Below are 27,499 nucleotides of genomic sequence, written 5' to 3'. Positions count from 1 at the left end.
CAAGAGATGGAAGAGAGTATCTCTGGCATTGAAGATACAGTAGAAGAAATAGTTTCATCAGTCGAGGGAAACACTAAAGCCAACAAAGTCATGAACCAAAATGTCCAAGAAATTTGGGACACCATGAAAAGACCAAACCTACGAATTATAGGGATAGAAGAAGGTGAAGAATACCAACTCAAAGGCACAGAAAATATATTCAACAAAATTATAGAAGAAAACTTTCCCAACTTAAAGAAGGAAATGCCTATGAAGATACAAGAAGCCTATAGAACACCAAACAGACTAGACCCCCAAAAAAGTCGCCTCGCCACATAATAATTAAACAACTAAACGTACAGAATAAAGAAAGAATATTAAGAGCAGCAAAGGAAAAAGGCCAAGTGACCTATAAAGGCAAACCCATGAGAATAACACCCGATTTCTCAATGGAGTCTTTGAAAGCCAGAAGGACCTGGACAGATGTAATGCAGACACTAAAGGACCATGGATGTCAGCCCAGACTAATATACCAGCAAAATTTCAATCATCATAGACGGAAGGAACAAGACATTTGAAGACAAAGCCAGAGTTAAACAATACCTATCCATAAACCCAGGCCTACAGAAAGCACTAGCAGGAACATTCCAACCGAAGGAACTCAGATACATACTTGAAAACACAGGCAATAGATAAACCATAACAGTAAACCATAAAGAAGAGAAGTACACACACACTACCACCAAAAATAACAGGGATGAACAATCATTGGTTGTTAAGATCCCTTAATATCAATGGACTTAATTCACCTATAAAAAGACATAGGCTTACAGAATGGATACGAAAGCAGGACCCATCTTTCTGCTGCATACAAGAAACACATCTCAAATTCAAAGACAGACACTACCTAAGAATAAAAGGCTGGGAAAAGACTTTCCAATCAAATGGTCTTAAGAAACAGGCAGGTGTAGCCATCCTGATATCCAACAGAATAGACTTCAAACTAAAATCAATCAAAAGATATCAAGAAGGGCATTATATCCTCATCACAGGAAAGATCCACCAAGAGGAAGTTTCAATTGTGAACATTTATGCCCCAAACACAAGGGCACCCACATATGTAAAAGAAACATTACTAAAGCTTAAACCACATATAAAACCCCACATATTAATAGTGGGAGATCTCAACACCCCACTTTCACCACTGGACAGATCTCCCAAATCGAAACTTAACAGAGAAATAAAGGAGTTAACTGATGTCATGACCCAATTGGACCTAATAGATATCTATACAACATTCCATCCTAGCAAGAACGAATATACCTGATTCTCAGTACCCCATGGAACTTTCTCTAAAATCGACCACATACTTGTCTACAAAGCATATCTCAACAGATACAAAACAATTGGAACAACCTCCTGTGTTCTTATTTCAACAACAACAAAAACTACAGAAAACCTACAATCTCATGGAAACTGAATAATGCTCAACTGAATCACCAATGGGTTAAGGAAGATATAAAGAAAGAAATTAAAGACTTCCTAGAGATCAACGAAAATGAAGATACCACATACTCAAACTTATGGGAAACTATGAAAGCAGTGGTAAGAGGGAAATTCATAGCACTAAATGCCCACATAAAGAAGTTGGAGAAATCCCACACTAGTGAATTAACAGCACACCTGAACGCTCTAGAACAAGAAGAAACAAAGTCTCCCAGGAAGAATAGACCCCAGGAAAATATCAAAATGAGAGGTGAAATTAATAAATTAGAAACTAAGAGAATACTACTATAGAGCTACAGTAATAAAAACAGCTTGGTATTGGCATAATAACCTACATGTGGACCAGTATAATCGAATTGAAGACCCTGACATTAACCCGCACACCTATGAATATATAATTTTGACAAAGAAGCCAAAAGTATACAATGGAAATAAGAAAGCATCTTCAACAAATGGTGCTGGCATAACTGGATATCAACTTGTAGAAGGCTGCAAATAGATCCATATCTGTCACTGTACACAAAACTGAAGTCCAAGTGGATCAAGGACCTCACCATAAATCCAGCTACTCTGAACCTGCTAGAAGAGAAAGTAGGAAGTAGTCTTGAACGCATTGGCATAGGAGATCACTTCCTAAATATAACACCAGTAGCACAGACACTGAGATAAACAATCAGTCAATGGGATCTCTTGAAACTGAGAAGCTTTTGTAGAGCAAAGGATACAGTCAACAAGGCAAAGCGACAGCCTACAGAATGGGAAAAGATCTTCACCAACCCCACATGTGACAGAGGACTGATATCCAGAATATATAAGGAACTCAAGAAATTAGACACCACAACGACCAAGAGTCCAATTGAGAAAAGGGCTTTAGAACTAAACAGAGAATTCTCAACAGAGGAAACTCAAATGGCTGAAAGACATTTAAGGAATTGCTCAACATCCCTAATCATCAGGGAAATGCAAATCAAAACAACTCTGAGAAACCACCTTATGCCTGTCAGAATGGCTAAGATCAAAAACACTGAAGACACTTTATGCTGGAGAGGATGTGGAACTAGGGGAACTCTCCTCTACTGCTGGTGGGAATGCAAGCTTGTACAACCACTTTGGAAATCAATATGGCACTTTCTTAGAAAATTGGGAATCAATCTCCCCCAAGATCCAGCTATAACACTCGTGGGCATATACCCAAGAAATGCTCAATCATACCACAAGAGCACTTGCTCAGCTATGTTCATATCAGCATTGTTTGTAATAGCCAAAACCTGGAAACAACCTAGATGCCCTTTAACTGAAGAATGGATAAATAAATTGTGGCACATATACACAATGGAATACTACTCAGCAGAGAAAAACAATGACATCATGAGGTTTGCAGACAAATGGATGGATCTAGAAAAAATCATCCTGAGTGAGGTAACCCAGACTCAGAAAGACAAATATGGTATGTACTCACTCATAGGAAGATGCTAGATGTGGAACAAGGATGACTGGACTGCTACTCACATCACCAGTGAGGCTACCTGGAAAACAGGACCCCAAAAAAGACACAGAGAAATGGATGAGATCTACATGAACAGCCTGGACATGAGTGGGAGCAATGAAGATCAAGGGTCGAGGGAAAGAGAGCGGTAGATGCTACCTGGATCAAGAAAAGAGAGGGAGAACAAGGAATAGGAGACCATGGTAAATGAAGACCACATGAGAAAAGGAAGAAACAAAGAGCTAAAGAGGCCCACAGAAATCCACAGATACCCCCACAAAAGACTGCTGGCAATGGTCGAGAGACCGCCGGGACTGACCTACTCTGGTGATGGGATGGCCAAACACCCTAATAGTTGTGCCAGAAACCCCATCCAAGGACTGAGGAATCTGGATGCAGACATCCACGGCTGGGCCCCTGGTGGAGCGCTGGGAGTCTAATTAGTGAGAATGAAGATGGTTTATATGAGCGAGAATTGTTGAAACCAAGGTTGGATAAAGCACAGGGCAAATAACCAAATGAATGGAAACACATGAACTATGAACCAAAGGCTGAGGGGCCCCCAACTGGATTAGGCCCTCTGAATAGGTGAGACAGTCGATTGGCCTGATCTGTTTGGGAGACATCTAGGCAGTGGTACCAGGTCCTGGGCTCTTTGCATGAGTTAGCTGTTTGAAACCTGGAAATTATGCAGGGACGCTTGGCTCAATCTGGGAGGAGGGGACTGGACCTGCCTGAACCTAGTCTATCAGGTCAATCCCAGTCCTCGGGGGAGACCTTGATCTCGATGAGTTGGGAATTCGGGGTGTCCTGTGGGGAAAGGGATGGAGGCAGGAAGTGAGAGAACAAGGGAATCTGTGGCTATTATGTAGAACCGAATAGTATTGTAAAATAAAATAAAAAATAAATAAATAAAAGAAAAAAAGAAACTAAGAAAATAATACAAAAAATTAATGAAAGAAAGAGTTGGTTCTTTGAGAAAATCAACAAGATAGACAAGACCTTATCCAAACTATCCAAAAGACGGGGAGAGAGAATCCAAATCAACAAAATCAGAAATGAAAAGGGGGACATAACAACAGACATTGAGGAAATCCAGAGAATTATAAGGTCATATTTCAAAAATCTCTACTCCACAAAACTGGAAAACCTAAAAGAAATGGACATTTTTTCTGGATAGGTACCACATACCTAAGTTAAATCAAGACCAGATAAACTGTGTAAATAGTCCAATAACTCCTAAGGAAATAGAAACAGTCATTAAAAGTCTCCCAACCAAAAAAAGCCCGGGACCAGATGGTTTCAGTGCAGAATTCTACCAGATCTTCAAAGAAGTGTTAATACCAATACTCTCTAAATTGTTCCACATAATAGAAACAGAAGGAACATTACCAAACTCCTTCTATGAGGCTATAATTACCCTGATTTCTAAGCCAAACAAGGATGCAACAAAGAAAGAGAACTACAGACCGATCTCCCTCATGAACATTGATGCGAAAATACTCAATAAAATACTGGCAAACAGAATCCAAGAACACATCAAAACAATTATCCACCATGATCAAGTCGGCTTCATCCCAGGGATGCAAGTGTGTTTCAACATATGAAAGTCCATCAATGTAATACACCATATAAACAAACTCAAAGGAAAAAAAAAACACATGATCATCTCACTAGATGCAGAAAAGGCATTTGACAAAATCAACATCCCTTCATGATAAAAGTCTTGGAGCGATCAGGAATACAGGGAACATACCTAAACATAATAAAGGCAATTTACAGCAAGCTAACAGCCAACATAAAATTAAATGGAGAGAAACTAAAAGCAATTCAACTAAAATCAGGAACGAGGCAAGGCTGTCCACTCTCCCCAAACTTATTCAATATAGTACTTGAAGTTCTAGCCAGAGCAATAAGACAACATAAGGAGATTAAGGGGATACAAATTGGAAAGGAAGAAGTCAAGCTTTCCCTTTTTGCAGATGACATGATAGTATACTTGAGTGACCCCAAAGATTCCACCCAGGAACTGATAAAGCTTATAAACACCTTCAGCAACATAGCAGGATACAAGATTAACTCAAAAAAATCAGTAGCCCTCCTATATACAATGGACAAAGAAGCTGAGAAGGCAATTAGAGATACATCACCCTTTACAATAGCCACAAATGACATAAAATACCTAGAGGTAACACTAACCAAGCAAGTGAAGGACCTATATGACAAGAACATTAAGTCCCTGAAAAAAAGAAATTGAAGAAGATGTCAGAAAATCGAAAGATCTCCCATGCTCATGGATAGGCAGGGTTAACATAGTAAAAATGGCAATCTTACCAAAAGCAGTCTACAGATTCAATGCAATCCCCATCAAAATACCAACACAATTCTTCACAGACCTGGAAAGAATAATACTCAACTTCATATGGAAAAACAAAAAACCCAGGATAGCCGAAAGAATCTTGTACAATAAAACAACCTCTGGAGGCATCACAATCCCTGACTTCAAGCTCTACTATAGAGCTACAGTAATAAAAACAGCTTGGTATTGGCATAAAAACCCAACATGTGGACCAATGGAATCAAATTGAAGACCCTGACATTAACCCACACACATAGGTTAATGAACATATAATTTTTGACAAAGAAGCCAAAAGTGTACAGTGGAAAAAAAGAAAGCATCTTCAACAAATGGTGCTGGCACAACTGGATATCAATGTGTAGAAGGCAAATAGATCCATCCATATCTGTCACTGTGCACAAAACTTAAGTCCAAGTGGATCAAGGACCTCACCATAAATTCAGCTACTCTGAACCTGCTAGAAGAGAAAGTAGGAAGTAGTTTTAAATGCATTGGCATAGGAGATCACTTCCTAAATATAATACCAGTAGCACAGACACTGAGACAAACAATCAATCAATGGGATCTCTTGAAACTGAGAAGCTTTTGTAGAGCAAAGAATACGGTCAACAGGGCAAAGCGACAGCCTACAGAATGGGAAAAGATCTTCACCAACCCCACATGTGACAGAGGACTGATATCCAGAATATATAAGGAACTCAAGAAATTAGACATCACAACGACTAAGAGTCCAATTGAGAAAAGGGCTTTAGAACTAAACAGAGAATTCTCAACAGAGGAAACTCAAATGGCTGAAAGACATTTAAGGAATTGCTCAACATCCCTAATCATCAGGGAAATGCAAATCAAAACAACTCTGAGATACCACCTTACGCCTGTCAGAATGGCTAAGATCAAAAACACTGAAGACACTTTATGCTGGAGAGGATGTGGAACTAGGGGAACTCTCCTCTACTGCTGGTGGGAATGCAAGCTTGTACAACCACTTTGGAAATCAATATGGCACTTTCTTAGAAAATTGGGAATCAATCTCCCCCAAGATCCAGCTATAACACTCGTGGGCATATACCCAAGAAATGCTCAATCATACCACAAGAGCACTTGCTCAGCTATGTTCATATCAGCATTGTTTGTAATAGCCAAAACCTGGAAACAACCTAGATGCCCTTTAACTGAAGAATGGATAAATAAATTGTGGCACATATACACAATGGAATACTACTCAACAGAGAAAAACAATGACATCATGAGGTTTGCAGACAAATGGATGGATCTAGAAAAAATCATCCTGAGTGAGGTAACCCAGACTCAGAAAGACAAATATGGTATGTACTCACTCATAGGAAGATGCTAGATGTGGAACAAGGATGACTGGACTGCTACTCACATCACCAGTGAGGCTACCTGGAAAACAGGACCCCAAAAAAGACACAGAGAAATGGATGAGATCTACATGAACAACCTGGACATGAGTGGGAGCAATGAAGGTCAAGGGTCGAGGGAAAGAGAGCGGTAGATGCTACCTGGATCAAGAAAAGAGAGGGAGAACAAGGAATAGGAGACCATGGTAAATGAAGACCACATGAGAAAAGGAAGAAACAAAGAGCTAAAGAGGCCCACAGAAATCCACAGATACCCCCACAAAAGACTGCTGGCAATGGTCGAGAGACCGCCGGGACTGACCTACTCTGGTGATGGGATGGCCAAACACCCTAATAGTTGTGCCAGAAACCCCATCCAAGGACTGAGGAATCTGGATGCAGACATCTATGGCTAGGCCCCTGGTGGAGAACTGGGAGTCTAATTAGTGAGAATGAAGATGGTTTATATGAGCGAGAATTGTTGAAACCAAGGTTGGATAAAGCACAGGGACAAATAACCAAATGAATGGAAACACATGAACTATGAACCAAAGGCTGAGGGGCCCCCTACTGGGTCAGGCCCTCTGAATAGGTGAGACAGTCGATTGGCCTGATCTGTTTGGGAGGCATCTAGGCAGTGGTACCAGGTCCTGGGCTCGTTGCATGAGTTAGCTATTTGAAACCTGGGACTTATGCAGGGACGCTTGGCTCAATCTGGGAGGAGGGGACTGGACCTGCCTGAACTGAGTCTATCAGGTCGATCTCAGTCCTCGGGGGAGTCCTTGATCTGGAGGAGGTGGGAATGGGGGGTGTCCTGGGGGGTAGGTGAGGGGGGCAGGAAGGGAGAGAACAAGGGAATCTGTGGCTATTATGTAGAACTGAATAGTATTGTAAAATAAAAAATAAAATTAAATTAAAAAAAATATAAAATAAACTAAAGTCCATAGCAATGTAAAACATTCCTAAACAAATTGTTGCTCTTTAAAAGTAAGTACATTAATCTAACCTTTCATCCTATCATATCTATTCTATCTCCTTTTCTTCTTCAGAAAGAGATTACTGTTATAATCAACCTGCTTTAAATAAAAATATTTTTTTTCTCTGTCTCATACCAGAGGGCCTTTCTGATATGGGACAGAAGAATCTGTCTACCTTTTTTTTAGCAATATGTTTGAGTTTAGAGAAGGAGTGAGCCAATTCCATTTCCAAAGCCAGTTTGGCATATTTGGGGATTTGGGTGTAGCTTCTCATACTACTTCTTGCTGGAGGGGGGTGCTGTAACTTATGGGAAAATAAAGAAAATTTTACGATTATGGAGTAGTCCATGAGGGTATATCGTCTGAGCCAGTTGCCTTGAATCCATTCTGGATGTTGGATCATCTGGGCCACAGTGTCATCAGAGAACTTCAGGGGGTCTTGGCTGGTCAAACCTGATGTATCTTAATCTGGAACAAATCCATAGCTTCTTGCTTTCTGTGGAAACGAAAGCAGAGCCTCCCTTTCAAAGCAACATATCCTTACATGCAAATTTTGATGTCAAGGTACCTTTAAAACATATAGGTTTAACTGTGAAGCCTTGACAATCTAATGTCTTTTTGCAGTTAAAAATACCAGAGACAACATAATCCATATTCTCTGTGTGATATTCATCTTTATTTGGCTTATTTTTATAATACTGTTATTTTTTGTAAAAGACTTTAGTTTTAAAAACGATCTGTGTTTTAGCTGGGTGGTGGTGGCATATGCCATTAATCCCAGCATTTGGGAGGCAGAGGCAGGCAGATCTCGGTGAGTTGGAGGCCAGCCTGCACTACAGAATGAGTTACAGGAAAGGTGCAAAGCTACATGGTGAAACCCTGTCTCGAAAAAACCAAAAAAAAAAAAAAAAAAAAAAACTTTCTACTTTTTTATATAACTGCATGCATTACTTTTTTTTCTCTTCCAAGCCTATGTACATTTTTACAGACATCGTAAACCATTCCATCTGGATCTGTCTTACTGTGAACCACTTGCTTTAGAGGGCAGTATTACTAAGACTGACATGGCAGCTGTGGCTGTTGACTCCACCCACCTCAGTTTTCCAACATGGCAGTAGTACATTTACCACCAGCTCTTGGTCTGGAAAACCATGTGTACTATCAACTCTCAGAAGCAGTGGGTCTATGTTTGTATCAAAGCAGCATGTAGTCCAGAAAACTTTTATTTTTTGTCTGTAATAGCAAAGGCTCAATCTACCAAACAGTGTAAAAGGGGAATTGCTGAGGATATTGCCCTGTATGCTGTGAATGTGTTGCTCTGATTGGTTAATAAATAAAGTACCAATTGCCCAGTATCCAGGCAGAAAGTATCGGTGGGACAAAGAGAGAGGAAAATTCAGGGAACAGGAAGGCTGACTTGGGAATGGCCAACCAGACACAGAGGAAGCACTATATAAAAGTACCTACCAGTAAGCCACAAGCCACATAGCAACTTATAGATTAATAGAAATGGAGTAATTTAAGATATAAGAGCTAGATAACAAGAAGCCTGCCGTGGCCATACAGTTCATTAGTAATGTAAGTGTCTATATGTTTACTTGGGTCTGAGCAGCTGCAAGCCTGAGCAGGACTGGAGAAAACTCCAGCTACAGAAACATGTATGTGGAAGTTTAAAGATGGAATATCTCCAATGAGGGCCTCATAAGTTTCCTATTTTGGGTTTGTGCTGTCGAATTTTATACATGATTGTTTATAGCGAATGTTTGAGTATGATTCATTTGTAATTCAGCACTCCTGTAGATCTAGCCAATATACTCAAATCTAACTGGGCGATATAAGATTAAAAATAAGATGTCAAAAAATAGAGGTAAAGGGACCTGAGGGCCAAGAGGTAGCTTAATTTTTTGAACTACTTTCACTTCATGATACCTCAGAGGATAAGAAGGAACTTCTTTTTTTTGTGCAGTTATAAAAGCACCCGAATTGGCTCCTACTTGTCTAACTGAGTCAAAAGCCCCATCCTCCTCAGGATCCTCCTCATTTTGCTTTTAGCCTTCCTTTCTCTAATTTTTAGAAACTCATGAAGAAAGTTCAAATGAAGACGCTGCTATATGGTATGGCTAGTAGCCCCAACTTGTGTCAAAAATTTATTGCTCAAAACTTATTCCCAGTTAGAAAAAAAGTACTCTTCTCTCATGATTATTTATTACCTAGTTGATTTATTACCTAGGTGATTTCAGCAACTACTGAAAATGTAATTGCTCATTTATTTATCACATTCCAGCATCACTTTCAACAGACTCAGCTGGAAATCTCCTCAGAAAAATCACAGGTTACAGGTACCTTTTCTTATTTATGTGATATTATAAAAGAACATACCATTTTCCCACAATGATCCAGATGCAACTGCTAACATTTATTGATTTTAAAAAGATGCTAGGAGATACTATTTAGCTGAGACCTTCCCTGAAACATACTACAAATGATTTGACTCTCTATTTCTCCATATTAAGAGGAGATAATGACCCTTTTTCTAGAAAGCTTATTCCTGAGAGTCAAACACCTTACAATTCACACATCTAATCATCACTCATGCACAGTTGACCAGTATTGACACAAATCTTCTTTTATCTCCTGTACTGTTAGATACTCCTACATATCCCTCTGGAACACTCTTGCAACTGAGGGGACCTATACATTGAATTTTTCTGCCCACTGATGATGGCTGAATCTTGACTTCTTATTATAAAATCCTTGCTCAGATTATTCAGAAAATAGGTGTCCTCAAGCCCATCAATTTATTGCATGATAAATTGACAAGATAGTTCTCCCCTTTACAACATGATTCACTTTGTGCCTTCAGTGACGCTTGAGAGGTAGCTCTATTTGACCTTATGGGCCAGCTTTGTACTTCATATCCTGAAGATCCTTTAATTCAAATTTTCAACACTACTCTCTAGTTATCCCAACACTTTGAATTATGTACACAATCCCAGAAATAGCTATGTGTTCCTTGGTGAGAGTCCATCTGGGATGCTCAATGTTATAACTTCAAGAAGTAACTCCTCATACATTGAATGTTTCAACTATGTCTTCCCAGAATGTAGATTTCTTTTGCATTGCCTCAACCTCTAAACAGTTACTCTGACAGTTTATATGCCATATATGATTCTCAAATACTTCCTGGTGCTCTTATTGAGCAGACTGAGGATGAAGAAATGTTTCACTTTTTTCAGCATGCCAAACAACTGTCAGAACCAGGAGGTTTCTTAATTTCTCTAATACTTTCAAGCACACTACTGGGCATTTGGAAAAAGGGAATTGCTGTGGGATGTTCTGTATGTCCTGTGGGAGCCCATTCTCAGGTTCTTTGTGGCGTTACCCAGCAGGTCCGTATAGAGGATGATTAGGACCATGGGCCTGAGTGCAGGTGTTTGAGATGGTCTGCACTTGGCTGTGCTGGGGATGGTCTGTATGTCAAGTTGCTCTGATTGATTAATAAATAAAACCCGATCAGCCGTGGCTAGGCAGGATAAAAGGACAGAAAGGCAGAAGGAGACGCTGCAGCCGCCGCAATGACCAGAGAGGCTGCAGCCGCCGCCATGACCAGAGACACTGCAGCCGCTGCCATGACCAGAAGCATGTGAAGACGCCAGTAAGCCACCAGCCACATGGCAAGGTACAGATGTATGGAAATGGATCAATTTAAGATAAAAGCACAGTTAGCAAGATAAGGACAGTTAGCAGGAAGCCTGCCACGGCCATGCGGTTTGAAAGCAATATAAGTGTCTGTGTTTACTTGGTTGGGTCTGAGCAGCTGTGGGACTGGCGGGTGACAGAGGTTTGTCCTGACTGTGGGCGAGGCGAAAAAAATCAAGCTACATTTGGCGCCAGAACGTGGGGCTAAAGAAAAAAAGGGCTAAAGAAAAAAAGGGAAGAAAAAGTAAAGGGACTAAAGAAAAAGGACAAATGAACAGGGATAAAGGCCGGTGTTATGAAAAAAAATAAATAAATAAATACTAAAGACAAAGTCCCTTAACCAAGAGGCGCTCCAATAAAGTGTGATCTGAGAAGAATCCTCGCGTGGTGGTAAAGAGGATTCAGAACTCAACACACGGAGCGGTGACGTCGTTAAGTTCTCCAGGAACGGTGACGTCGGTAAACGCCCCACAGTTCCTAATTCTCTCTCTCAAATGAGCGGCATCCGCCGGTTTGAGTTACTGGCGGGTTCCTGGCGTGTGCGCTTGACCTGCAGTATGGCGGGAATGAGGCCTCTGCAAATGGAACATTAAGCTGCGTGGCGGATTTAGCCTTTGCTAGTACAAAACAAAAAAAGAGGTTTATAAAAAATAAGCCATGTAAAGATGGATATCACACAGAGAGTTTGGATTATATTGTCTTTGGGATTTTTAACTGCAGAAAAACATTTGATCATAAAAGATGTTGAGTTAAACCAATATGTATATATTAAAGATATCTTGACTTTAAAATTTGGATATAAGGATGTGTTACTTTGGAAAGGAGACTCTGCTTTTGTCTCTACAGAAAGCCAGAGGCTATGGATTTGTTCCAGATTAAGATACATCAGGTTTGACCAGCCAAGACCAACTGAAAGGTCTCCGATGACACCATGGCCCAGATGATCCAACATCCAGAATTGTTTCAAGGCAACTGGCTCAGACGATACGGTCTCACGGACTACTCCATGATCCTAAAATTTTCTTTGCATCCCCATAAGATACAGCGCCCCCCTCCAGCAGGAAGTAGTTAAGAGAAGCTACGCCCAAATTCCCAAATATACCAAGCTGATTTTGGAGATGTGTAAAAGTTAAAACCTTCCTTTTTTTAAAAAAAAAAAAGAAAGGGGAAGTGCTGTGGGATGTTCTGTATGTCCTGTGGGAGCCCATTCTCAGGTTCTTTGTGGCGTTACCCAGCAGGTCCGTATAGAGGATGATTAGGACCATGGGCCTGAGTGCAGGTGTTTGAGATGGTCTGCACTTGGCTGTGCTGGGGATGGTCTGTATGTCAAGTTGCTCTGATTGATTAATAAATAAAACCCGATCAGCCGTGGCTAGGCAGGATAAAAGGACAGAAAGGCAGAAGGAGACGCTGCAGCCGCCGCAATGACCAGAGAGGCTGCAGCCGCCGCCATGACCAGAGACACTGCAGCCGCTGCCATGACCAGAAGCATGTGAAGACGCCAGTAAGCCACCAGCCACATGGCAAGGTACAGATGTATGGAAATGGATCAATTTAAGATAAAAGCACAGTTAGCAAGATAAGGACAGTTAGCAGGAAGCCTGCCACGGCCATGCGGTTTGAAAGCAATATAAGTGTCTGTGTTTACTTGGTTGGGTCTGAGCGGCTGTGGGACCGGCGGGTGACAGAGGTTTGTCCTGACTGTGGGCGAGGCGGAAAATTCAAGCTACAGGGAATCAAGCTGTAGATCCAGGTTTGCCTTATTTTATTCAGATGGTTGCTGAGACTGCTTGGTTTAAGAAAGCTATTGATTCATGCAATTCACCATCAGCACTGTGCTATGCCTCAGCCCCATTTACAGTTATCTAGAGATCAAGTATGACAAATTGTAACCTTTCTGCTTGTGTAACCTGTCTGCCTTCTCCTTGTTATGGTGTAAATCTCCAGTGCTTATTACCTTATGACATATGGATGTTACAGGCATTTCATTTTTTTGGCAGCCTTAAATACATTCATGTTAGTATGACACTTATTCTGGGTTCCTCCTCATGTCTATCCTATTAACTGGAAAATCTGGTAAGCATTGGATTACTCATTGCTGATAATCATTTTTTTATAGCTCACCCTTCCAAAGTGTTAAAAAAATTAATGCTGTAGCATACACTTCTGATGCCGTTAAGGATTTTTTTTTTTGAGACAGGGTATCCCTGGGTACTTTGCCCCTTTCCTGGATCTCGCTCTGTAGATGAGGCTGTCCTCAAACTCACAAAGATCCTTCTGGCTCTGCTTCCCAAGTTCTGGGATTAAAGGTGTAAGCCACCACCGCCCGGCTTTTTTAAGGAATTTTGTGCTACATTATGTATTATACATAAAACTTGCCTCTCTTGTATTCCTCAAAGATGAGAAATTGTACATGGTTCTATTAAAGTTTTGGTTGAAAAAATAAAAAGTGGGAGTACATATACCTTCTTACTTCTACAAATCTTCTAAATTGTACTTTTTGATTATTTTGTGAGAACAGAACAAAAAGGATTAACTGGAGCAGGGCATTTATGGGTAGACATGCTTAAGAAGGAGACCTTTTAACAAAGTTCCTGCTATATGGGAACTGTGTGATCCTGACCTTGTGCTCAGGTAGAGGAGAGGATGCTTGTATTTTCCCACGGGAGGCTGATAGATCATATTTGGTCCCAAAGTACCTTATCCTGCATTCCCATGGTATGAAGACATCTGCTGTAGTACAGGGGACAGAAGGTAAGGATGTGGAGGATGATGACTTTGAAGGCAGCATGCAGTCCAGTTCACCCCTTGCAGTCCACCTGGTATTACAGGGCCCACTCACAACTTGGGGACAGATTAAACACCTCACTGTAGAGTGAATATGAGTGGTCAAGGAGATATGGAAGCCTGTTATTCACATTCAATTTATTTTAGCAATTTGGGCATTACTCCCTGCCAAACATGTAGAAAGTGCAGAAGTCTTCTGGGCCTGTATGGATTACACTCCCTATGGCCCATCCAGTCACATGGGAAGACCTGCCTACTAGAGAATTTACTAATGGTGTGCTAGTTATTTTACAATGCTGATGTTTCACCTGTGGTGCCTGGCACTACTCACTTTAGCTATATTGTTATATCATAAATTATTCCTATTTGTTTGTCATTGGTGGGACAGTATGATCATGTTCTTCTCATGTGAGTGAATAGCAAAGCCTATAGCCAAGGGTCCACGTGGGATCAAAAATCATACATCATCAAATTATTCCTCGTTCTGATCACCCATAAGTTACCCCTTTGGATGGACATTTCCAAGAATGCAGTGATTTTCCTGTGCCCTGATTCAAAATGGAATTCCACTTGAGTGGCTTGTCCCATGATTCTAAAGAACCTCTTGCCTCTGAATGGATGATCTGAGGAGCTGGTTGACTTGTCTTAGTGGTGCTCACCTGGTCTGGATGAAGATAACTTCCTAGAATTCTCTCATTGGCCACTTCTTGTTTATCTATCTTCAGATGAACAAGACATTAGGCTGTGAACCACTGTCCTAGATAATGGGGTGACCTACAGAATTTTTAGAGAAAATGACTAACCATGGTATGCATATAATTTTATATTGGACCTCAGTGCTTATGTTAACCCTCCATACACGTAACAGACTGCAAGTCCCTCTGTTAAAGAAAGGCGGATCACTTCAAAATTGCATGTGATACTTCCATCCTCACTAAGTGTGTAGATGCCTTTGCTCATGGGAGCCTTCTTTTACTTTAACTGTCTTCCTTTGCTGTGGTTCGTAATGATACTTTAAGTATGGTGACTTTGCACAATGTGTTCATATTGAACTACATCAGGCTTTTACTAAAAAATATTTCTATATGTTATTTTAACTATAATTTTGCAGTACTTATAGCTATCAAGTCAGAAGCTGCATCCACACTGGCCCTCACCCAACTAGTATAAACTGCCCATTTTGTTAATCAGACTCCTTATAGTACTTCTGGAGCTTTGGTGAATATACATAAAAATGAATACAACAACTAGAAGCTAAATTAAATTCTTTAAAAGTTTGGATATTGAGCCTAAGAGATACAGTACAAACAATGAAATGTTAATCACTTTTACAGTATCATGCTGGCTCTAGATACATCCATAATGTTCCTTTAAATTATGATGAACATGAATAGAAATGGAAGAGAATTAAAAATATTTTCAGGGAATATGGCCACATTAGAATGTTATTTTAGATTTCCTAACCATCAAGCAAATAGTTACTGACATGTGCCATGCTTATCACACATTCAATTCCCTTTGGAGCCAGCCAAAGATTTATTACACAAACTGCTAGATGTAATCTCCTTAACATTGGTAAACATTTGTTCACTATTATCCTCAGATTATTTAGTGTTGGTAATTTGTCTAATAACATTAGGAAGCATTTGTTTGTTTAAAGGTTATCTGGGGCTCTTACACATTTAAACACAAATAATTCATCTGGCCATGAAAAGTAAAAAGTGAAGAGAAGGTACTCTTTGTTGCAGACTAGTCCAAAGTTCTCTCAGACACCTTTGCCAAAGGACAAAAGGCATGACATTTCTGTGGCGTTCCAGGAACAGATTTGCAAAGCTCCTCTCTGGGTCTAGAGCCAGAGCCTCTAGGAAATTTTGGTTGCAGTTTCTGGCAATCCTACTCTTTTCCCTGGATTGTGGTTATCAGTTATGAGGCAGCAGTGTTTGAGGCATCCTGGATTCTCTTTGCCAAAATTTTCTGACTTAACTCTCATCTCACCTTGGCCAATTTCGCCTGCAAATAATATGTAAGAAGCTATGCTGATTAATAAACTTCCTTGGCATAAGTCATGCAATTATGTAAGACATCTATGTCCCATGTGTCAGTCTATTTTGTTTCTCTCCCTTGGTCCTACTTCTCAAAATCCCACCTTTTGGTAGGTAATCTTATTCCTACAGGTTTGGGTCAGCAAAGTACACCCTCAGCTATGGAATTGGGAACCAGTCACCTACAAATAAGATATCATGGTATGCACAACCCTGAGTGAGGAGTTTAAGTAATCTGTGGTCATCATCTCAACAGCAAGTTTGAGACCAGTCTTGTCTACATGAGACACTTTTGAAACAAACACAAAACCCACGATGTTTATTTCAAAGAATACCTAAAATAGAGTTCATCCAAAAATGATAAAGAAGTTATTGCTAGTTCAAATGGGGGCAGAAAGCATGGAAATCTTAAAAACTTAAGCAACAGAGTCCTTGATTTTGAAAAATTATGATCTAGTAAGTAAACCTTGAGCATCCAGAAAAGCAAATCTGCCAAGAGTGCAGTCTTCATGTAGGCACTGCCCCTGGGCATGAGCTCAGGAAGGACAGGCCAGGAGTCCATCCTTTAGAAAGCATTCAGAAACATCTTTGTAAATTCACAGTCCCTAGGTACATGTATATGTATATATGTATGCATTTGTACATATCATAAATTACACACACACACACCATATATATATATATATATATATATATATATATATATATATATATATATATATATATATATATATATCAGATTTGTCAAATCAAGATTTTACTAGTGATTTGTATAAGTGATTCTGCTTCTGTTCAAGAAACAAATCTCACAATATGGTTAAATATCCAAGGTTCATGGGCAACAATATCCCATCTCCCACATTCTTGCTGTTTAGAGTCATGCATATGATTCTACCTTGAATTGAAAAGGAGTAAAGGCAAATCTTCTTGTAGGTGGTAAAAGCTCAGCTAGAGCCTTGGAAGTAATAATGAGATTAAAGAGTTCAATTGAGGATTCAAGTATGTGCATATATCCCAAAAATAACTATGCTTCTCCTGATAGGCATGTTCCAGAGATACTCAGCAAGAAGTATAAATGTTATTACTGAACTCAGAAATCACACAGGTTGATGAGGTGCTACTCAGTGGCCTTACATGTATTTCATTAAATACTATTAAGAATAACTGTACTTTTCTTGAATCTGTACTGAAAAAGAAACAAAATGTTTGATGCTCCCAAAGTCTGTTACACATCAGCATTTTAGCCTCAGGTCCAAGTTACAGTCCTCACCTGACCTGATGCAAACCTGAAGTCATTCCTGATCTGCCACAAACCTGAGGTCTCAAACACATGTTAGTAGAATCCAGGGTAACCTGGCAATGATCTGCATGTGACAAAAACAGTTCTGCAAACTGAAAGCATTACAATTAGTCCCAATGTTCATTTGAATGGATGAACTGACATGGGGTTTAATGATATTTGTATAAGTAACACAGTTACAAGAAGCAAAGTAGGGAACCCAAAACCACTCACCCTCCTATAGTTAAGCATCGTCCCAACAAAAGGCAGAGGTTTGGGGCCAGGAATCCCTAGCTTCGTAAAAAATCCATGAGAAGAGGTTCCATACCTAAAACATGGAGGAGAAAATCAGCTCTTGAGTTTGTTAATCATACATATAAATATTCATATTCATACATATACATACGTACATATATTCCCACATTATAGAAAACATACATATATACATATACATACTAACTTATGTATATTATTGATGCAATATTTTATATGAGTATATACACACACATCTATCATCTATCTATCTATCATCTATCTATCTATCTATCTATCTATCTATCTATCTATCTATCTATCTATCATCTATCTATCATCTATATACTTGGATGCAAATATTGAGAATTACCAGAATTTATCCAGTGAGGGAAGAGGTGGGCAGAATATAACATAAAAATTCAGGGAAATAATTCCCTTCATATACCATCTTACTATAAACTTTTTGGTTATTACTTGATGGTCTCAGTCTCAGAGTTAATATGTAATAAAACTTAATAACATGAGGTTGAATGCTGCTGAAGGACTCTCCAGACTTAGAAGTAAACACACATCATCAGTTTGAGTAACCTGCAGTTCACGGTGTACATGAATCTGCCTCAACATTAAGTAAGCAGTGAACAGTGAGGTTACTCAGAGTGGGAGGACAGGCCACCAGCAGAGCCCCCACGACAAGACTCTCTGACCTTTTATGTCCCTCAGACTGAAAACTGTGCAGAGTTTCCCAGGTGCAGTTTTTGGACTTGGGAGATGGCTCAGCAGGTAATAGCATTTTCTGCTCTTTCTGACTACCCAGGTTGGTTTCCTAGCCCCCAAATGACAGCTAATAACAGTTTATAATTCCACTACCTGAGAATCCAATGCCTTGTTTTTACTTACATGGGCATCAGGCATACATGTGACATGCATACATACATTCATGCAAAATATTCATAGGGGCAATATAAAAATATATTTTAGGATACCAAATTTGGGAGTTCAGGTGTGGGGTTTTGATGCTGCAGTTGCCTTTGAGTCATTTATGCTCCTGCAAGTAACCTTTCAAACACATTCCTGTGGTAACTTCATAAACTCATGTCTCTCTGAGGTGGACTTTGGAGGAATGGCTACATTGATCTGTCAATTGTTCCCTACTGAGGTCAAAGGATATTTGTTCCCATCTTTCCCAGAAAACTCAAATGGCTCAATGTGTTATTTATGAACTCATGAGGCAATGAACTCCATAAAGCATCATTTCTCTGTCCTGTTTCTTCCTAGACCCTAGATGGCACAAAGGCAGGTTTCTGTACTTAGATGATCAGCCACAGGCTCTTCGTTTACTGTCAGTAACCCAACAATGTTGGTGACAATACTCTCTGGACAGACAGGTCTGAGTCTAAGTAATCATTATTATCTCAGGTGTAGTTTCTCTCATTGTGGGTTCAATATTCTGCACACCTTCCTATACAATGTGACAAACTAATGACAGAAAATAAAATAAGAGAAACAGGGAACTGTAATCATTTTAAGCCTGCTCTAGATTGTCTCCCAGTGTTGGATATTTAACAGTAGTTGAAAACATTTGTCTGAAAAGCACAGTGAGTTAAATGGTTTAGGTTACATTAGAAATGTGTTTGGCAATGGGTGTATGAATTTCCATTGCATTATCTCTTTTGGTTTTCTGACAGTGAAAAATGGCCCAAGAATCATCCTAACTCTAAGGCCACAAAGGAGAGGCATTCTACCATTTACTCACAGGTAGAGGAGCATCAGAAAGGCAGCCAGAAGTGTCCATGCTTCCATGGAAAAGTTTGGAATCAGGTCCATTGCTCTTTTCCTTCAAGAAATCTCTCTCTGACTTTTCCCAGTAGGTGAGGACACGAGTTCACTGTTTATAGCTCAAGAGGGATCATGTGGACTTTGCATTACAGGTTACCCGTATTGCTGATGATTGCATATTTGCTAACCCTGGTGAGTTACTCAGTAACATTCAAACTCAAGGTTAGAAATTTGTATTACATATTAACTCTAGGAACAGGACCACCAAGTGTTAACCTAAAAGTTAAAAATAAAATGGCAAGTGGAGGGAATTAATGCTCTGAATTTTTATGTTATGTTCTGCCCACCAGTTATCTCTCTGGATAATTTCTTGTAGTTGTCAATATTTGTATCATATATATATATATATATATATATATATATATATATATATATATATATATATCCTCATAATAGACACTAATCCTTGAGTGAGTATATATGTGAATATGTGGAGAATATTACTTTAAGGTGTGTTTCTTTTGTTTATGTTGCATTTGTTTAACTCTGTGAAGCTGTGATATTTGAACTGCCTAAAATACCTGATTGTCTAATAAAGAGCTAAACAGCCAATATCAAAGCAAGATAAAGGATAGTCAGGGCTGGCAGGCAGGAAGAATTAATAGAAGAAGAGAGGGAGAAGGAACAAGCCAGAGAAGGAAAAGGACTCCTGGGGCCAGCCACATAAACAGAAAGCCACAGGGTAAGAGGAAGAGTTACAGAAGTAAGTGAATGGGGAAAAACCTAGAGGCAAAATATAGAGAGGATAATTAAAATTAAAGAAAGCTGGAAACAACTATCTAAGCTAAGGCTGGATGTTTATAATTAATAATAAGCCTCTGTGTGTGATTTATTAGGGAGGTTGGTGGCAGGCCTCCCAAAAGACAATAACAAACAACAAATATATTTATATATGTATGTGCATGAGTGTCTTAGTTAAGGTTTCTATTGTTGTGCAGACACCAAGACTGTAGTGACCACTTAAAAGTTTATAATAAAATGGATAGATTCTTGCAGTTGTCAATAATTCCAAGAAAAAATATATATATAAATACACACACACACATATACATATATATATATATATGTATACAAATATATTTAAAAATTAGTATACATGGCTCAAAATTTAAATATTGGCATTACCTTGGAAGTTCAGTGTGGTTGCTCAGAGGGTGAGGATAGCCCACCAGCACAGGCCCCTGACAAAACTTTCTGACCTTTTCTGTCCATCAGACTGAAAATTGTGCATAGCTTCCAAGGTGTAGCTTTTGGGCTGGATAGATGGTTCAGCATCTAACAGCATTTGCTGCTCTTGCAGAGGACCCAGGTTCTGTTCCCAGGCGAGAAATAATGGTTGACACTGTCTCTTGTGACCTACACTACAATCTTGATTGGAGAGCTCCCACAAGTGAGTTTTGTTTGTTTGGTTGGTTGGTTGGTTGGTTGGTTTCAAGATCATTTTTCATATTTTATTTTTTAATTTTCTTTTATAATTTAATTTAATTTTACATATCAGCCATGGATTCCCTTGTTCTCCCCCCTCCCACCCTTTACCTTTCCTCCATCTGCTGTGGGACGGTCTGTATGTCAAATTGCTCTGATTGGTCAATAAATAAAACACTGATTGGCCAGTGGCCAGGCAGGAAGTAGGTGGGACAAGGAGAGAGGAGAATTCTGGGAAGCGGAAGGCTGAGGCGGAGAGACACTGTAGCCGCCGCCATGACCAGCAGCATGTGAAGACGCCGGTAAGCCACCAGCCACGTGGCAAGGTATAGATTTATGGAAATGGTTAATTTAAGATAAAAGAACAGTTAGCAAGAAGCCTGCCACGGCCATACAGTTTGTAAGCAATATAAGTCTCTGTGTTTCCTTGGTTGGGTCTGAGCGGCTGTGGGACTGGCAGGTGACAAAGATTTGTCCTGACTGTGGGCAAAGCAGGAAAACTCTAGCTACAAATGGCGCCCAACGAGAGGGCAAGAGTTTCCACCTAAAACCTGAGAAAAGATTCTAAAACAGAGCTAAAAACAGCTTCCTAATTGTCTCTCTCAAATGAGCAGCAGCTGCCGGTTTGAGTTACTGGCAGGTTCCTAGCGTGTGCGCTTAACCTGCAGTATGGCAGGAATGAGGCCTCTGCAAGTGGCACATTAAGCTGCATGGTGGATTTAGCCTTTGCTAGTACAAAAAAAGAGGTTTCTGGGCTACACGCTGCTTGGATAAAAGCATAGACCCACGATGGCTCCCAGAGCTGGCGGAAAACGTACCACTGCCATGTTGGGAAGCTGAAGTGGGCGGAGCCAGCAGCCACAGCGCCGTTTCAGGCTTAAAGGCTGCAGTTTAAAGCAATAGGCTCAAGGTAATATAAAAAATAAGCCACATAAAGATGGCTACCACACAGAGAATCTGGATTATGTTCTCTTTGATATTCGTAACTGAAGAGAAACATTTGATTGCAAAAGCTGTTGAGTTATGCCAAAATGTGTGTTTTAAAGGTACCTTAACTTTAAAATTTGGATGTAAGGATATGTTGCTTTGGAAAGGAGGCTCTGCTTTTGTTTCCACAGAAAGCCAGAGGCTATGGATTTGTTCCAGATTAAGATACATCAGGTTTGACCAGCCAAGACCACCTGAAAGGTCTCTGATGACACCATGGCCCTGATGATCCAACATCCAGAATCGTTTCAAGGCAACTGGCTCAGACGATACGGTCTCACGGACTACTCCATGATCTTAAAATTTTCTTTGTGTCCCCATAAGATACAGCGCCCCCCTCCAGCAGGAAGCAGTAAGAGAAGCTACGCCCAAATTCCCAAATATACCAAGCTGACTTTGGAGATGTGTAAAAGTTAAAACCTTCCTTTTAAAAAAAAGAAAGGGGAAGTGCTGTGGGACGGTCCGTATGTCAAATTGCTCTGATTGGTCAATAAATAAAACACTGATTGGCCAGTGGCCAGGCAGGAAGTAGCTGGGACAAGGAGAGAGGAGAATTCTGGGAAGCGGAAGGCTGAGGCGGAGAGACACTGCAGCCGCCGCCATGACCAGCAGCATGTGAAGACGCCGGTAAGCCACCAGCCACGTGGCAAGGTATAGATTTATGGAAATGGTTAATTTAAGATAAAAGAACAGTTAGCAAGAAGCCTGCCACGGCCATACAGTTTGTAAGCAATATAAGTCTCTGTGTTTCCTTGACTGTGGGCAAAGCAGGAAAACTCTAGCTACACCCATCTACCCCCCATTCCCATCTCCTCTATGGCAAAGACTCCCCTGAGGATTGAGTTCAACTTGGTAGATTCAGTCCAGGCAGGTCCAGTCCCCTCCTCCCAGGCTGAGCAAAGTGTCCATACATAGGCCCCAGGTTCCAAACAGCCAGCAAATGCACTGAGGACAGGTCCCAGTCCCCCTGCCTGGATGCCTCCCAAACAGATCATAACAACTGACAATGAGGAAATCCAGAGAAACATCAGGTCATACTTCAAAAACCTCTACTCCACAGAACTGGAAAATCTAAAAGAAATGGATAATTTTATGAAGAAGTACCACGTACCTAAGTTAAATCAAGACCAGATAAACTATTTAAATAGTCCAATAACCCCTAAGGAAATAGAATCAGTCATTAAAAGTCTCCCAAGCAAAAAAAAAAAAAAAAAAAAAAAAAAAAAAAGCCCAGGACCAGATGGTTTCAGCATAGAATTCTACCAGATCTTCAAAGAAGAGTTAATACCAATACTCTTTAAATTTTTCTACACAATAGAAACAGAAGGAACATTACCAAACTCCTTCTATGAGGCTACAATTACCCTGATTCCTAAACCAAACAAGGATATAACAAAGAAAGAGAACTACAGACCGATCTCCCTCATGAACATTGATGCAAATATACTCAATAAAATACTGGCAAACAGAATCCAAGAACACATCAAAACAATTATCCACCATGATCAAGTAGGCTTCATCCCAGTGATGCTAGGGTGGTTCAACATATGGGAGTCCATCAATGTAATACACCATATAAACATACTCAAAGAAAAAAACCACATGATCATCTCACTAGATGCAGAAAAGGCATTTGACAAAATCAAACACCCCTTTATGACAAGTGAGTTTTTAAGAATCACACAAGACAGGTGGGCGAGATGACTCCATTGTTAAGAATTCTTTCTGCTCTTGCAGAGGACCCAGCACCTACATGGTGGCTATGTTGGTTTGGGTAGGAATGGTCCCCAAAGGGTCATATATTTGGATGTTTGGTCTTAGAGGGTGGTGCTTGTGGAGGGGCTGTCCACCACTCCCACATTTCCCCAGAGTGCTCTTGAGTAGGAGCAGCAGGAAATATTAGAAGAAATAGAGAGGGGAGATAAAGATAGAAAATACAGGATAGCCTTGAGAGGACCTGGAACCTATTCCAAAAGGCTCTGACTATCTATGTGCTAGGGTATATAAAGAAATGCCACGGGATGGAAAAAAGACCTCCCCCAGCACAGCCAAGTGCAGACCATCTCAGAAAACTGTACTCTGGCCCATGGTCCAATCATCCCCTCTATGCAGACTCGCTGGGTAAAGCCACTAGGAAACCTGAAAATGGGCTCCCACAGGTCCCCTTTTCTTAATGTATAAAAAAACCCTTCTCATTAAGAGCTCATTGCACTCTCCATAGCTGTCACACCTTCTAGTATAGGAGTAGAGGAAGACAAAGATATCTTTTTTGAAATGGTCTAAGGTGACTAAAGCAGTCTTAGCTGCATCCAGCCCTATCTAAACCAAAAAATTTAATGCAATTGCAAACCTAAAGACTCCCTTAGTTTCATAATTAACAATAACAGGTTAAATATTGCTATAAATAGTTACAATTCTCTTAATCCTACTACTGAACAGAACCATTTCTATTTCTTGCTAACTCAAGAAATCTTCTGATGTATTCACATCAAACTTAAATATTTCCTTAACTTCACCAAACCAGGGTGTGTTTATATCAATAGATTAACATAATATCATAACCATTACTATACACCATTATAATTCCTACACATGCACTCAACCTGAATTCACTCACAACTCTCCCTTGTCTTTATAATTTTTTAAACAAAATCTTGAATGTAGTTAGAAAAAAACCCAAATTTCATCATTTAAACAATTCCATTTGTAACACAAAACCAGTTCCATAAGCAATTCCATTTTTACATAAACAGTTACATAAAACAATTCATGTATCACCACAGTTAATAAATCATCTTGAGCCTAGTTAGAAAAAAAATAGATTTCTTCATTTAAACAGTTCCTAGTTCATCACCATAAGTAAATTCAAAATTGTCCTGTTGTAATGGAAGCACTGTTGTTCATTTCATTTCTTAAATCCCAAAATTTAAATAATAAATTCTGGTACCAGCCTTCCAAATATGAAGAAATCCATAACCAAAATCTTTTTTGTAGTTTAATCTCATTTTTTTTAAAGCTCAACAAGTTCAAATAAATTCTGGTACTAGATTTTCACTTCCAAATATGAAGAAAAATTTTACAACCAAAAACTTTTTGCAGTTAACAATTTTAGTTCAAACAAGTGTCTCTACAACTTCATTCTCAAGCCAGAGACATTTTTTAGTTACAGTAACATTTTAAACTGCAGCATTTCTGCTGCTGGCTCAGGTTATTCTCTGCGGTGTTGATTTTCCATGGGTTTCAGCTGTAGATGCTTGGCTGTGGTTGTTGTGCTGGTTCTGGCATCCACCATTCTTAGTTTCTTCGCAGCTTCTGGAGCTATTGAAACCACTCAGAGTGCCAGCTTGCAGTCTGCTAAGACACTACCGTCTGTGTCCCAGATTTCTTCACCATACACATTAAGCATACACGCACAATCAACAATTACATGTTTTTTACAAACTGACTATAACATATTAACATACACTTATTTATAAGGGAACTCTATAGGAATACCTTAGTAAATATATTATTATATTCATTCTATAGGACTACCTTAGCAAACACTTCTTATTTAAACTTATATCATGGATATTTACTACATCTTTTTACTTACAAGTTTATTATAGGACTACCTTAGATTTTCTTAAGGAAATTCTATAGATGTATTACGCATCTAACTTAGTAAACACCTAAAGATTTCTTAACACCTAGAAGAGATTTAACACCCAGACAGAGAATAATATTCTACACTTTACTCTTAATTATCTTATCATTAGAACCATTTGAAAGACTCTTTAAACAAGACAGGAAGTATGCAAATCATTTCTAAAGTTCAGAGTTTTTAGTACAGTTCAGAGTTTATAGTCAGTTTTGATATCATTCTGAAAGTTCTTGAGATTTTGAAACAAGAGTCTGATTCTTTAATGCCTCTCTCTTATCTCTGGGATTTAGTGAATCCTGTTGCTATGCATTTCAGATCTTTTATAACAAATCTATCAAGAGCTATCTCAGTTTACAGCAACCTCCCCCCAAAAAAATAAAAGAGAAGAAAAACCTTGTAATGAATATTCTGTTTCTGAATTGCTCAGCTGTTAACTCAATAGACAATTTCCCAACAGAAGATAATTGTCTAAGTTGGAGTGGTGTTGCAGACCTACAGCTTCCAGCAACTTCCTCTGTGTGCCAAAACCATTGCTATAATTCATTACAAACTTCATTACAAACTCCTCAGCCGTCTGGAGGCCTCTGTATACTCTTAGTATCCCCATACTGCAAGATGGAACCTCAATATCAGCAAACCTGATTTAGCTGCCTATCACTCCAGTTCCTCTAGAGCAGTGTCCTTAGAGCTAACATTCAAAGCAATGTTCCACACTCATCACCAAACTCTGAGACAATTTACCCTCTTATTAATTAATTTTAAAGCCAACAAATGCTGATGTTTCTGATAGATTTTTATTAGCCCAATATTTCTTAGCAAGATTATTTGTTCACCAAAACTGCTACTATTCAAAGGAGTCAAGAACATAGATGTTCTTCCAAGAAACATATCCTTCATTAGCTTCTCAACCCCTGACACTATTGTTAGCAGCTGGGATATGCTCTTACCATGATTTGCATAACTCAGACTGTTCTCACAAACATCAGTGCATTCACTAGGCAAACATTCTAATTTAGCGTTGTTTTCTTATAAGAAACTTTCAAATGAAGCACCTTTGTTTTGTAAGACAGCTAGCTTTTCGAAGTTTGATCCCCACCTATAAAGCAGTTATTTATTTTTGAATGTCTGTTTCCTTATCTTCCAATTAGAGTTGCAAAGAATCATTCATTACAAGCTGTTTGTTCAAGAGGCAAAGAACCTTCATATTTGCCCAAAAGTTTCTGCATATCTAAAACAACATTGAGTGTATAGACTTCTTTTCTTTGCTTTCTTAAGAATTTTAAAGTGGCTTGATTGCTCTTATAAGTAGCTTCTTGTCATCCAACTACTCTAACAAAATTACCTGCACAGCTATTAGGGAAAATAAGTTATTTTCTCAAAGGTGCCAAAAACAATGAAGCTCTGAGCTTCATATCCTTTCAATTTTTCATTGGACCTGACATTCAACAAACTCTTAGATGATTTTGCTCCTTCTTAATCTTTTAAAAGCTCTATTTTGTGTTTCCCAAGAGCATCGTTTCAAGCTGAAAAATATTTTTCCTAGGTCATATCACCATCTTTAGTGGAAAAACTACCTTTCTCAGAATGCATTTCTCTTATATCAGCACACTGTTACAATCTTTTCCCAGAGTTCTTTTTGAGTCTGGGAGTCAACTTCTGGTTCCCTTGTACTGGCTTGCTTTCATATTGAAAAGTCAAGTTTCGACTTTCAGCATGGGAGATTTGAACCAAGCATTTTATGTTTTCAACACTGGGACATTGGGAGATTTCTGTTCTCCCTGAGCTGGCCTTAACAGGTATTTCACTTTCATCTTTATACTGAACCCAGATCAGAATCTCATGTGCCTCCTTAGCATGCGTTGAGGTGTGCACTTCTGA

The 27,499-nt window shown here is 39.4% G+C and overlaps 1 protein-coding gene across 5 annotated transcripts in view; it reads right to left on the bottom strand.

The window, feature by feature from the left end:
- Positions 1 to 19,642, bottom strand: part of LOC102919468 (cytochrome P450 3A13-like) — a 60,410-nt gene extending 40,768 nt beyond the window's left edge. For 2 of the 5 annotated variants that reach the window (XM_076560637.1, XM_076560638.1), the window contains exons 1-2: positions 19,484 to 19,642; positions 17,710 to 17,803 (exon numbers count right to left, since the gene is read on the bottom strand). In XM_076560637.1, coding sequence (XP_076416752.1) covers positions 17,710 to 17,803; positions 19,484 to 19,554 — 165 coding nt within the window. In that variant the 5' untranslated portion in view covers positions 19,555 to 19,642. Of the gene's footprint in view, positions 1 to 14,066; positions 14,563 to 17,709; positions 17,804 to 19,483 lie in introns of those variants that run through there. The other 3 variants (XM_076560635.1, XM_076560639.1, XM_076560636.1) reach the window with 3 other exon arrangements.
- Positions 19,643 to 27,499: the final 7,857 nt, after the last annotated feature.

Source organism: Peromyscus maniculatus, chromosome 23 (assembly GCF_049852395.1).
Source record: "Peromyscus maniculatus bairdii isolate BWxNUB_F1_BW_parent chromosome 23, HU_Pman_BW_mat_3.1, whole genome shotgun sequence".
Taxonomy (NCBI): domain Eukaryota; kingdom Metazoa; phylum Chordata; class Mammalia; order Rodentia; family Cricetidae; genus Peromyscus; species Peromyscus maniculatus.
Note: the sequence above shows the minus strand (reverse complement) of the source record. Positions and strands in the feature narration are given on the sequence as shown.